The sequence below is a fragment of the Elaeis guineensis genome, chromosome 8 (assembly GCF_000442705.2).
Source record: "Elaeis guineensis isolate ETL-2024a chromosome 8, EG11, whole genome shotgun sequence".
NCBI lineage: Eukaryota > Viridiplantae > Streptophyta > Magnoliopsida > Arecales > Arecaceae > Elaeis > Elaeis guineensis.
The window spans coordinates 700,456-715,258 of NC_026000.2; the positions used below are offsets into that span (position 1 = coordinate 700,456).

Here is a 14,803-nt window from a genome sequence, read left to right on the forward strand (position 1 = left end):
TTTGATAGAATTACTATCCACTGGATGCTTGTTTTCTGAAGAATATAAATATATTTAAGGCTGCAAATGGGTCGGGTTGATCCATGATCCACTCCGATCCGATCCGATTAGACTCGACCCAAATCGATTTAAAAAATTCATGAAAATCGGGTTCAAAAATTGGACCCGTTCTCTTTTTCGGATCGAGTCTGGATTTTCTGAATTTGGACCCGACCCGACCCGTGGAGATTTTTGGGTTAATTTAGATCTTAAGATACATGACCCGACCCAATCCGATCTGGATCAAAATACAGGATCCGAACCCAGTTAGAGTGACTCATCCAAATAGGGGTTTGGGCTTGAGCTTAAATTTTTCAAATCTTTCAGTCTTTTCCATCCGATTTTCAAATTAAAAATCTCCAAAACTAAAAGTTTTTCAAATCTTTTAGTTCTTTTATTCTGACTGTTGTAATATCTATAACAATCCGAAGAGGAAAGATTAGATGGATTCCTGATAATTTAAATGAAGGACATCTCGATTACTTCTTCTAGCTTCTTGCTGGGAGCTCAGGCTACCAACTATTAGTAGTTTTTCTTAATTTTACTAGGAATATGCTATCGATCAATAATCACACTTGCATGCCATGTTTATATATGGTAATGATTAGATGCTATTGGTTTTGGATGTTCATGGATTCATGTGTGATGATAATTGTGTGGAAGGACTGTTTTGGGGCGTAGAGGAGCAATGACAAACAGTACTTCCATGGAGCAATGGATGGAAGAGTGGAGTGCCTTCATCGTGGAGCATATGCCCGACCTATATCATGAGATCAAAACACGAGATTTGAAGGTCTTCCTCATTTCTTCCAGATGGGAGCATCTGAGGGACACCATTATCGACAACCTTGTTAAGGTTGGGTACCTCGATTGAACCGATTTGATTTTAAGATTTGTCATTCCTATCTCCTACAATCTCTATATTTTGATGCCGTATATTTTGATTTCTTCTTTATTTGATTTTGAGTCATGATTTTTTTTAGTGCTAAAGCACTAGAAGGCAACAACAGTGATAATAAAAAATTATAAATTTTGAGTGATCTGTTAAGTTTAGTGCTAAAGAACTGAAATCAGAAAAAATATTAATTACAAAAAGTTAGAATGATAATACATTCATATCATATTGGAAAAGACTTCCATCAAGCCCATCCATTTGTAGATCATGGATACCTTCATGATCAATAATAATCAAGGGACAATAATATATTACCTCCAATTCCCATCAAAAAAATTTTCCATATGATTTCTGGATATTAAATACAAACATTTAAGATCCTCCAGTCTGTAACTAATGACTGTCATTTATATGATTCAGGTGCGCAGAAGACTGCTACGATGCGGTAGCAAATTATAAGGCCAAGAAAAGGAGAAAGTTGATAGAGCAAGGCTACCATTTGTGGGGGATTATGAGAGACCAATGGTGTAGTCTATCAATGTACTACAATGCTTGAAATTTTTTTCTTCTTTCCTTGCTTTTTTTTTTTTTTTGGTGGATTCTCTCTCTCGTTCTATCAATATATAATCCGCCCCTTCAGCAATACAAGAAAAAAAACTTTTCTTAATTGTCATCTAGCATTAGTATTCATTGATGGTAGGTTTCAAATAAATTAAACATGTGATCCGATTCGATCCGAATCAGATTTGAACCGAACCTGCATTTCATGGATTGGGACCGGGTTATATATGGACCCAATCCGACCCGAATGATCCAATGGATCAATAAATTTGGCTATGGATCTAATCCGATTCGATTTTTTATCGGGATGGGCATGGGTCCAATATCATGATCTGATCAAGAAATTGGATCGGATCGAGATCACTCAGGATCCAATCTGATCCGACCCATTTATAGGCCTAAATATACTTTAAAATAATAAAAAAATATTTTAATCATAAAAGATGTCCTCAATCCGAATTAACAGCTTATGCCAACTATGTATGAAGTTGGTGGATCAAGGACTTGTAAGCAACATATCCATGCTTTTACATGATTTTTCGGGATACAAAGTGAAGTTCAAATTTCTACTCAATTTTGCAAGCTTGAAGCATTATGTTTGAATTTTACAAGCTGAAAGTTAATATTTTACAGAGTCATACATAAACTTTACTTATTACCATTTTATTAATTATCTGACCTTCCAATCTCTATCCAGAAGGTATCATCCGCTTTGGAGCCGCTTTTAACTATTGGGCGTACAACTTTATTTAAAAAAAAAAAAATACCACCTGGAGGAAAAAAATTTTCTATCTCTTGACTTGCAATCGATGTGAGACAAAAGGCATCCCCCGCACCGCGCCCCAGCAGCATAAATGATATAAAATGCCTATCTAATTTGCAAATAGATCCTTATATAGCCTTCCACTGCCCCAATGAACCATAATCACTTTTTATTTTTTAAGCTAATTAGGGTCAGGGTCCATACATGATTGCTCTACCATGGATGATCTCGATTGTGGGTCCACGAAAATAATACGTCCCTTCCTTTCTGCTCCTTGCAACAATGGTGTAGATGGCCTCGTAGGTATGAGGGTGCACTTAAATATGTTAAGCGGAGGATCTTAAGAGCAGTGGTAGAGAGGGTAACGCCGGTGGGGATCTCATCACTTCATATGATGTCAAGGAAGGGATAGAGGTAGGCAGAAGGTTCGATGGTGCTCACTCATTATGGTGGGAGCGAAATATGAGTGAATGGAGCAACTTGAGGGATTGGGAGAAAATCTTATGAAAAAAAATGCCGTATCAGTATTTTGAGCTGGTTAAGCATCGGTATTTCTGGAGTTGGGGGCTAGTGCCTCATTGACCATGGTAATTGCCGTGAGCTTGGCAGAGGGAAACAGCTTGCTCCTTAATAAGATGGTGAGATGGTCGAGGTTATGGATGAGAAAGTTTGCGAGGAAGGTGCAAAAGTTGTGGTCCTTCAGTCTTCCCGTCCTCAACCAATACCATCTGTGCAAGTCAGCAATTTCCAACTTCTCCTTCCAGGGTGTTTTGTTTCTTTTTGGTAGAAACCTTCCAGGGCGTTTAATATTGGAGACGAGCAAGTAGTCTGCCATTAACTCAATCTCACACCTCTAACATCATTGACCACCCAAAATCTTGGCCTTGATCAAGTAGTGCAGCGAGGTTGGTCACAGCATCCCTCAAAACACTCTTAAACACAATGCAGTCAATGTTCGATTTTGATCTTCACCATCTCGAGAATGTAGCTGCGCTTCAGAGCGGACTTACTAGTGGCATAACTGATCAAAGATGGGCCCCTTGACAAGCTTGGTATTGCTCAACGTGCCGCCAAGCTTCTTGAGGGCCTTCACATCATTGAGGTCAATGAGATCGAGGTGGGTGGGGTTAACAATGGATATGATGGCGTCCATATTTTAATTTATTGAGGATGGTGGTGTCATCTTCCTCCTTCTTCTTCTCTTCTCTTTTTTTTTTTTTTTTTTTTTTTTTTTTTTTTTTTATAATGGTAGTGTCATGCATGGGTGATGATAGTATCATCGAAGGTGGAGATCATCTTTTCCATTGTAGTATCATGTATGGGTGATGATAGTATCATCGAAGATGAAGATCATCTTTTCCATGCTCTTGAGGCCAAGGTTGGTGCAGATGCATGGTGTCAACCATTGCATCGGAGGCATGACTTCGGTGCTGAAATTTGAGGATTGGAAGTGGAGAATAGGAGAGAAAAAAAATGGAAAAGAAATCTATTTAATTTAGAGTATTTTGGCCACAAAACATCAATGGCCCCCTACTAATGTCTAAAATAATAATTTATTTATCATCCGCTGAAAACTTAATCCAAGAATCCCTTTACAATATAAGGATCTGGTTGGATGATTGAACTCAAAATCTCATGACATTCATGAATTGAATCAATACAACAACCACTACTACTTTGGAATATAAATTAGGCTCAATCTATACTTACAAGTGTCTAGGATTATCTTTTGAGTGGACTGATCTGAATCCTATATAGAGAAAAAAATATTCTGCCCAACTTATAATTTAAGCTTTTGATGGTTGTACTAGCTCAACCCTTAAATACCATAGGATTTTAGGCTCAACCATCTAAACAGCAATATATATATATATATATATATATATATATATATATATATATATATATATATATATATATATATATCAATTAGAAAATAATGATAAGAAGAGGTTTTATACATAATTTTGATAAAATATTAAAAATAATTCATGGAAAAAAACTAATTATATTGATCCCTAGCTTGCCTTCTAATTGAAAAGGCTTAGGTCCTATTTGGAATTGTTGTTGGTAGTAGAATTTTTGGAGCTTTTGGAAGTAGAGCTTTTAAGAAGTAAAATTTTTGAAAGTGAAATTTTTATAAAAAACTATTTGTTGTTGGATAATTATATTTATAAAGTGCTTTGAAATTTTAATATATATTTGGTAAGTAAAATAAAAAATACTTTTGGTATGATAAAATGATGATTAAAGATATTGAATAGTATTACATAGTAGAGAATAATATAATATAATATAATATTATATATTAAAATATTATTATACTATATAATATTGTTATCATATAATATAACATAATATTGTAATATAATATAATATTATTATAATTATAATATAATTTATAATGTAATATAATATATATTATTATAATAAATTATATGATATTATTATAAAAATATAATATAATAAATATATTATATGTCTTTAACATAAATATTATTATATTTTAAAATATTACTTTATTATATAATATTATTATCATATAATGTAATATAATATTATAATATAATATATAATATCATATAATATAATTATATATATCACATAATATAATATTATTATAACTATGATGTAATATATAATGTGATATAATATAATAGATTATCTAATAATAAATTATAATATGGCAGGTTATATTATATTATTATAATATAATAATATAATATTACTAATAAATATTATTATATCAAATTATATTTTAATAATATAACAATACTATAATAGATTATATTATTAATTTATTATTATATTATATTATATTTAAAGTATAATAATATAAATATGATATGATTATGAGATTTGTTAATGGATATTTATATCATTAAAAAAAAATTATTTAAATCAAAATAGCTTTCCGATATTAGCTAGAAAGTATTTTTGGGAAAAACTTGAAAATACATTCTTTAAGTAAATCTTTTCAGCTTTCTCGTAAAGTCAAAATAATTTTTTTATTTTTTTACTAAATATCACCGTATTACCCTAAAATATTTTCTAAAGGCCTGAAGGTATTTTTTGGAGCTCTAAAAGCTGAGCCAAATAAAATTTTAATTAAGCCTATTATTGAGCCAAGCCTTGGCATGTTTTGAAACATCTTGGGACATTTACAGCCTTACAAACGGCTCTTATATATTTTGCATCAACTACCATCCAAATTCAATTTGAAATTTCTGAGGAGCCGTGTGCTAAAAGAATTCAACCAGGCGGCACCAGAGTCCACAGGAAGCCAGACCGGACCCGGACCCGGACCCGGACCCGTTTCAGTTAATGGGTCAGGTCAAGGAACTGCGAAGACCGAGGGCTGTTTCGGACCATGCCGACACCGCTAAAAAGAACGGGCCTAAGCCCAGTGTCCTCTCACGTCCCAGGGACCTCTCTCCCTCTCCGCCAAAAGCCTTTCTAAAACCCTTCTCGCCTTCCTCCTCTCCATCCTCCGCCGCGGCCCGGCCATGGCGGCCGCCTCTCGATCCCTCGCTGGCATGGAGGTTCCCATCGCCGGAAGCGAAAAGGTCCGGTGGATCGAGGTCACCGTCCCTTTCTCCTCCCCCTTGTCGTCTCCTCCTCAGCTCCCTGCGTCCCAGCCCTCCACCCCTACGGCCTCCCGAAACGCCGCATCTTGTCACGTTATTCACGGAGATCCTCCGGCCTACCTCGTCTGGTAACCCTTCTTCTTCTCTTCTAATGTTCTTCCTCCTCTTTATTGGTTTATTGATTTGATTTCAGTTCACTCCACTGACTTTGATTCTTTTTCAACGTATACCGTCATTTATGCTGCAATGCTTATTACCTTATTACCTTATGGATTATATTTTTTTTTGGTTTAAATTAATTGATTCCATCTTGGTAGGATCATCTCCATGTCCTTGACAGCTTCTTTTCAGTCTTTTTTTTTTGGTTCCGCTGCAACCTAAAACCTAACATGTTTTTGCTAGTTTATTGGCTCTATTTTTAATTAAAACAAATTGTTTCATCTTGGTAAGATGACCTTTACGAGCCATTCCCGTGAGCACCCAGTTGTCAGACGGAGAATTAATTTTCTGGCCGATTTCTTGAATCTGGGCCTTATTTTATTATCAATTGAAGTTGGCAAGTTTACTGGATCGTTTCTTGAATTTGTGCACATCCGAAATCTTGACATAAATTCTAATGCTATATTTCGTTCCAAGAGAGGCACTTGATCCTCCTTAGAATACTAACAATATTGATCTCAGGTAAGAAATTTACTCTAGCTGCCAAGGGATCTCACGTGCATGTTCTATTTGAACCTAGGATTGCTAAATGCCGCTTTGTACTATTTGAGCTGGCGCATAGATAAACTTTCTAATATTGGACTTCTTCAGGAGAAGAAAAGTCAATTTGTATGCGTGGAATCAAGAGGAATTTGGAGAAAAATAAATAAAAAATATGAAATTAAGTAGGATGGCCATCCCATCAGTCTGGGGTTGATCATCTATCAATTCAGCCTCTTGTTTTCATCCAATACAAAGTCAACTACAGCCAGAAATTATCATTGTTTTCTTTTTCATTATTTTCATCCAAATCCTTTTGCTACCATTCCTGCTCCTTTTGAACTCTTCAACCCATATTTTTTTCACCGGCCATTCTTATCCATGCTGTACATACACTAATCACTGTAAACATATATTCTCTCCTGTGTATTTTTTTGATCAGTGCAACTCATAGACTTCTTGTAACATGCTCAGTTATAATTATATCTTCCATAATTTTACCATATGCATACGCCATCTTTATATCCATATTCTTCAGCTGGTACGGTAAAGCTGGTCTTTTTGCTGTGTTATAACATTTATCTCAGATATGTGGTTGTACAAAGATGCGATGATGATGTTGCACGAAAAAAGCAGGACCTAGATTCTTTTTTCCATTCTAATTTCTTTATTTACTTTCCCTTATTCTTCTTTCCCCGCTTTTATCAACGGTGCAATCACATCAGAATCTTAACATGCTTGCTTGTCCACAAAACTTTTTATTCTTATTTGGCCTTGGCTTCTATAAGATGCATGTGTTATAGCATTTGATATTTTCCTTCTTTGGATTTTAAACTTAAATTCAAACTTCCCAGGAGGCTTCATAAGAATCTTCCAAATGTCCTTGAGGTGGTCGAGCTTTTTCCACATAAAGAATTTCCTGAGACTGGATTGCACATTGTATTTCAGGATGCACTCTGTCCCTTTGCTTTTGTATGCAAAAACGAGGTCAGTTCAGTGTTGATTCTGAAGTACACATATTCTGAGCATGTAGTCTTATGGGAATTTTTCTTGGAACAGTCTTCCTTTTGTCTATTATATATTTTTTTGCCCTGGGGTAGCTTAAAATTTTTATCTACAGATTCAGAGCAGAGCAGGAAATGGATACTTGCTTTATACGCTGACAGTTTCAGGAGTTGCTTATCTTTTCTACTTGAGAAGTTCATTATCTTATATATCTGGTTCCACCTTTCCTCAGAATGAGCTTGTAGAGTTTAATGTTCAAACTCATGCACAAATTGGAAATATTACAGCGGTAACAGCAGCGCCAGGATGCATGATAATTGGGCGACAAGATGGATCAATTGGCTGCTACCAACTGGGAATACTAGATCCAAGTGCACCAGGTTTTCCTTGAATTTTGGGATTATACTGTATATATCACTAAGCCTTTCATATTCTTGCTTGTCTGAATCTAATGCACGTTCTTTGCCAATTTGTTTCTTGTAATTTGTTCATTGCTTGTGAAAACCTTTTTCTTTTTGACTGTAGGTTTCATGAATGAGCTTCGTGATGATGCTGGGATTGGTCGTTTATGGAATCTTGTGTCAAGGTATTTCTTTTAGCATACAAAATATTACCACCTGGGAAATGCTTAAGTCCTTTTCCTCTTCTGGGAAGGGGAGGAGTTGAGCTAGAACAATTTGTGAGGGTGATACTTAGCTACCATTTCTCGATTACGAAACAGGCTTGTATTTGTCTAGAAGCATGAAAGGATGAGGAATGATTTTTTTTTTTCCTTTTCAGAAGATAAACATTTTGCAGTTCTCTTAGCAAAATCAGTACTTTGTTCTGGTTTAACTTTTTGTCAAAATATTGAAAGACAGCACTTGAACTATTCAAAGGACCTAAAAGTCACCCCTAAGCTGAAAAAGTCACGGAAGCTAACACCAAACTCCATAAAAGAGGATGCTGAGGCAAGACTTGCACATTAAATGCTGGCAATCTTTTCAATTGTAGCGATGGAAAGATTTTGTCTATTGTTAAACATGGTTTTTGTCACCTTCGTGAATACTTATTACAATAGTGTGATCTATGTGAAGGTTTCATTGGTGAATAAAACCATTGAGAGGTGCTTCCTAGAAGAAATAAGGTGACTTGTGTTTTTATTTATTTATTTTGTTAAATTAGTTGATAAAGTTATGCTACAAACTCTGGCCATCATTTCTGTTGCGCCCTAATCATAACGTGCACAAAAAGGAAACATCTAAGTTGTGAATTAGCTAAATGTATAGGAGATTTCCTTTTAATAATTTGTTTTGGGCTTTCATTGTGGGGAGACCTTACTTTCATAGTCATTTTCGATATGGTTTGGGAATGATGTTGCTCGTCCTTCTTTCTCATTTGTGCCAGTAAAGATTACATGTGCTTTCACTATCGGTATTCTCGAGCAACTAATGTGATTATTCTCACTTAAAAAAAAAACTTTGAAATTCCTCATGTGCTAACTTTTTTGGGGAAATGAAATATGATTTTGGCAGCCATGGAAGGACTCAAGAAATATCAACAAGCTTTTATCTCTTTCTAAATGAAGCTTCAGTGTTAAGGATGCTAAATAGACCTTAATTGTACTTATGCTTCTGTTTGCAATTTTGCATTGAATTCCTGTTTAGTTTGGTAAAATATTAGATGAGTGGGTAGTGTAAATCAGACACACTAAACAACCTTATCTAAATGCACCTTCAGATGCGTTAGTAAGTTCTAATTAAGCTGGAACCAGGAAAATTTAAGACACTGAGGTCATTAATGGCACTATTTAATTATTTGACCCTTCTGTGTCTGGTGCCTTTGGTCTTTCTGGAACATTGAATTCAGTGATGGAGATAAATTACATAAACATCTTTTTGCAATTTTTCTTGATTAATTCACCACGATTAAAGAATTTTTGGTCCTTGATATGTTGATTAAAGATGATGACCTTTAGTAGACATTAATATCTCTCAGGATGCATCACCTTCTGCATGGTTTCTCCTGAACTTTGGCCCTGTTTCCTTTCATGTTGACATGTTTCATAGCTGGTGCTATATATTCGATTTCTGCCCATCTTTCCACTGCATATTTCTTTTTAATTCTTTTTATACACATGGTTTATATTTTTTTTGTTTTTCTTTTTCACATTTTGGGGCTTAAGTTGGTATAACTGTAGAATCTATCTTATATTTTCTGCTGCTATTTGTGTTTCTTATGCTTTGTTCTTTGTTTTATATGTTTATCCTCCTTGTTTTTGTCCCTGAGATTTATTTTCATAACAAACATTTGCAGGGGAAAGGTTGTTGGGCCTGTGCAAGATATGGTGATATCTGAAATTTGTGGAAGAAAATTGCTATTTGTTCTTCATTTGGATGGAATCTTGCGTGTATGGGATCTTGTTAGTCGCATGAAGATTATTGGTCATAATGTTAGCTCAAGTGAACTGGAAGGCAACTTTTGCTACTCCTTTTCCTCTACAATTTATTGTAACACATGGCACATTAGTTCCTTAACAATTATTTCATGTGTGTCTTGAATCATATATGTCAAGGTTTGCCGTACGCGTCAGTACTGTACCCGCCTTCCTATCTTGTACTGTACTGCATACATACACTGTAATAGGAAGGTACCGGTATGAGATCCAGTACTAGGACGGCGAATGTTGATATATATAGTCAAAAATTTAAAAACCATTTCTATTGAAGACCATTATCTATACACATTTCTAAGTTTGAAGGATTTGAGATCAGGATCTGAAATTAAAGCATGGTGTAAATCTGCTGTTTTTTATGTATGCTTGAAATTCAATTTTGGTATAGTGCTAATGGATGATTTCATTTCAGACTACTAATTTACACGTATATTCACTTTTCTGTCCTTATTATATTTCTATCTTACATTTTGCTTTTTTTTTTTTTTTTTTTGTTGTTGTTGTTGTAAGAGATCTTTGATCTTTTGCTCTCCCGTACAGAACCAATCCATCTTTTTTTCACCTCGTAAGATTGTTATACAGAAATTTTTGTGTGTGTGTGTGTGTGAGTGTGTGTGTTGATTTTGATCCTTGTTTGTGGACGGTCTTTGTCCATGCATGTGGTGTTTCTTTTTTCTTCATGCATGCAGCATATAGATGCCAATCGTCTTGTGAAAAATATTTCCTTTTGTAACAATTTTGTGCGATTTGTTACTTTATTAAGTTCAACTTTTTTAGCATCACTTCTTGTATACATAATTTCTAATATCATATATTTGTGTGGGTATTCTTGCTGAATATTATTTGTTGGAATTATCAATGCTGTTACTATTTCTCTTGTCTATTTCTTACTATCTATTTATTACCTTTTAATTATCCACTTTTACATATTGTTTTCTAGATAAAGAAATTTCAATATGTTCTTTATTAGAATGATCTTTAATAAAAACATTACACACTCCATTTGTAAATTTTTTGAAATAAAAGACTCTTCAGTTAAGTGTAAATTTCCTACTTGTAGTCTTCAATGCACCCTTAAGTAGATGAAATGATTAATTTTATGGATTTGAAAGGTAAAGAAAATGAAATAAATTTCAGTGCTATATGACTTTGGTGACAAAAGCATTGTCTTTTCTTCGTTTGTTGATCGAGTGGCTTGATGAGGAACCAGTCATGATTTTGTATTTAATCTTATGATCCTTATGAGATTGAATCAGTGTATACTCTCGCAATGCTGTTATCATTTGGATGCCATGCCTCATGGTTTTTCATCTGGTTTGCAAAGTGTGGTATCATGTCCAGTATCAACCTCTTTAAAATTTTTTATGGTGATAATTATTATATCTTTCTCTGAAAAAATGGTTTTCTGTCTCCTGCAAAATATATTGCCATTGAAATTCAGTGCTTGATGAGTTGTGTGCCTTGACGTCAAGTGTTGAGCAACAATAATTCGGACTCATGATGCTAAGCAAATGTTATGGTATACTTGTTCTGTGGACAATTTGCTTGCTTTTGTTAATAATCTCTTCTGTTTTTATGTGAATTTCAGGATCTAATCCCTCCAGGTTATGTGTTGGTGATGCCAATCAAGATACAAACCTAATTTGTTTGGCAATTTTACACGAGGGCATTTTGGTATGTTTGCTGCAGATTTATCATCCATAGTTATAAGGTTATGCTTAGCTACAATACATGCATTCTTTTCTATTTTGTTTATCATTTTATTTCTCTTTGTTCTTTGGTTTGTCTTCAGTTATGATCATCAATTATAACATGCTTCCATTACAATATTGGATATTATCATTAGGCAAGATAGTTACTGCAGATATCTGGTAACATATTCTGTTGTTTTGAAATAAACAGTGTTTATGTGCTATGGGAACATGTTGTGGTTCACAGTTCAAGATCCAGTAGAGATATGGCTTTCATCAAATGTATTAGTTTGTGTTACCCAAATATATGTAATTTAGTTGGTGAATGATTTTCATTTAGCCTCCATGTAAAGAAGCAGGTCAATCTCAAATTGGATCCCAAATTTGGTAATAGGGTTATCATGTTCTACGTATGAGGATTTCTTCTATTCCTTAGGAATATGATTAATTATATTCTCTTTAGAAATGCGAACAAATGAATAAAACATCAAAGATAGAAGCTATTTGAAGTTTTGAACAAAGTTTATCATCTCACAGGTCTTGATTTAGCAATTGATAACATGTTGCCAACAGTAATGAGCTGTTGGAAGCTTGTCAGCATGCTGTTCTTCTCCTATGAGGAAGAAAATGAAAAAAATCATTAAGATTTTGAATAACATTTGATTAGATGAAGAGGCCCTCTCCTTATGTAGATTTTAATCCTATTCTTGTGCCAAAACTTTTATAAATTACACAAGTTAGGTTGCAATGAAACATCATAAAACAAGTCATTGGAACTGTTTATAACTTTCTTAATGCTAGCAGTATCTGCAGTAAGATTCATAGATGCTAATCTATCTTATACAAGGATTCAGGGAGCTACTAAAAGCGGTCTCTTGAATCAGTCATGAAAATTACAAGTAAGACAAGTTCTGGTAGCTAAATCTGAGATCCCTAGAATGAAAAAGAAACTACTCAGTGACTCCTAACTTACAAAGGAACAAAAATTTTGTGTAGAAACCCTAACTGGATTGGGAATCCCTAACTCTATATCATATCAAATCACACAGGAACCATAAGAATTTTGAGACACATGGAAGAGTTCCAAAAATAGCATGCACTACAAGCATATTTTTACATCAATAAGAAAATAAAGCATATCAAAGAAAGAGGGATAAAAGGTGTATCATGAGTGTCTATTTACCGCTCCTATTTCTCTTATCAACTTGCCACCAATAGCCATCGGAGAAGCTTAAATAGCTGTCAATTAAGTCCTAGAGAAGAATCGTTCTAAACTATATTCAATAAATAGCATCTGAAATTTGCCTACTCTAACTTAAACTAACTAGCTTTACTACTTTATAGCGTAATCCCTCATTATGGCAACCCTTAACCAAGCTTCCTATGGTTCAATTATAACTCTATCAAAATCCCAAACAATCCCTAGGCCTCTAGGCAATCAATGTGTACACTGAAAACAGCTGTAGAAATCTGTCATTGCTGACGGCAAAAGAAAGTTTCCTATGAAACATCGGCTTGGGGTTGGGAAATTTTTTTTTGCTTTAATTGAATCTAAGAGTAGTTCACATATGGACTTTCAATCCATAAAATCTTGGGTTTAAAATTCTATATTTATCCCATGTAAAAAAAAAAAATTCTAATTCAGCCTTCAGGTATTCTACCCCGCAGAACATCTACTCCAAAATAAATATAAAATAATCTCATAGAAAGAGAATTAAATATTGGTATTTTTCAAATTAAAAGTCCTTTGCAGCCTTTCTTCTTTTTATTCTCTCAGTTGCTGAGCATTTCTTCCCTTTTCTTTCCCAATGCAACATATTGAAAAATAAGGTTTCCTAGGATTTCTCCAAGTCTAAAATTCGAGTAAAATATTAAAAATTTTAGGTTGGATTCAATGAGAACTGTCAACCTGTTATAACCTGCTATAGAACCTTCGAGGTCTGGTTTCATGTAAAACTGCTCTCACTAAAAAATTCTACACTTATTTTTGAATGATGGTCCATCATAGCTTTCTGGATCGAATCCTTAATTGTCAGCATGTACTACTAAATCTTAAGTTCTAGTCTAATGCTATTAGTTCTTATTATCCTCGACAAAAACAAAATTAAATACGTTACATAAGAATACATATAAAACAAATAAATAAAAAAATATAATAATAAATTTAGAAATGTACAGAGTGTCACAGTTCTGGTTCTTGTTATTACATAAAACCATGTAGTAAGTTCCGTTATTTCTCTTATTATATATATATATATATTTTTTTTTTCTTTCTTTCTTCCTTTTTTTCTTTTTCCAAATTAGATTGGAAAAGTAAACTCTATTGTATTTCAAGCATTGGATGTATTACGTTCTTATGATAATTGGAATGGTTAATCTATTATTAGATTGTTTTTAGAAATAAACTTTTCCCATCATTAACTAAACCTCTATGCTATTTCTGGCACTTGCTTCAAGATGTATTATGGAAATAACTAACTGGTTCATATTTGAAGGTATCTGATAGGCAGATGGTTTCTTTGCATCATTTTGGTTTTAGCGCTGGAGAAAAGGTCTCTTTATCGCCAGAGCCTGCAATGCAGAATATCCACTTGGAAGAGGTAAACATGTCCTATGTGCATTTTTTTTGTTCTACTAATCTTCTAGATGCTTGATAATAATTTCGCATGTGGTTTTAATTGGAGGGCTTTAGGTCACTTGTTTTGACCCCTAATCCTTAAGGGAAAAGGTTTTATCAGCCCATGAGCAAGGCCCGAAAAACTGATTGTACAAAGTATGTATTGCGCCATGCTGCCCATATCAGCAAACCATGAGTTAATAATGGGGGTGTCTATGGTCTTGTGGCTGATAGATGACTGCTGTGCCCCTCTTTCTGCTTTCTAAAACACTCCCATAAAAACATCCATTTGGAATCAACCTGAAAGTGAATGTTACATTCATGGTTAGTTGTCCTTGTAAATTGGTTAGGATTCCTTGTGGTATTGTCAGGAAAGATTTTGGCAGCTGTTTTGAATTAACCAGAAGATATGCAAGCCTTAGGAACTTCGCTATCTTTTTTACCCTCAGTTTTAACCTTTTGAAGACGAATTTTTTGAAGGCAAGCAAATTTATCTTTGTAAAAGGGATGAC

The 14,803-nt window shown here is 34.2% G+C and overlaps 1 protein-coding gene across 1 annotated transcript in view; it reads left to right on the top strand.

The window, feature by feature from the left end:
- The first annotated feature begins 5,668 nt into the window (after window positions 1–5,668).
- Window positions 5,669–14,803, top strand: part of LOC105050885 (nuclear pore complex protein NUP160) — a 32,419-nt gene continuing 23,284 nt past the window's right edge. Inside the window, exons 1-7 of the mRNA XM_010931097.4 lie at window positions 5,669–5,973; window positions 7,399–7,531; window positions 7,665–7,929; window positions 8,075–8,135; window positions 9,845–10,002; window positions 11,572–11,657; window positions 14,170–14,274. Coding sequence (XP_010929399.1) covers window positions 5,765–5,973; window positions 7,399–7,531; window positions 7,665–7,929; window positions 8,075–8,135; window positions 9,845–10,002; window positions 11,572–11,657; window positions 14,170–14,274 — 1,017 coding nt within the window. The 5' untranslated portion in view covers window positions 5,669–5,764. The remainder of the gene's footprint in view (window positions 5,974–7,398; window positions 7,532–7,664; window positions 7,930–8,074; window positions 8,136–9,844; window positions 10,003–11,571; window positions 11,658–14,169; window positions 14,275–14,803) is intronic.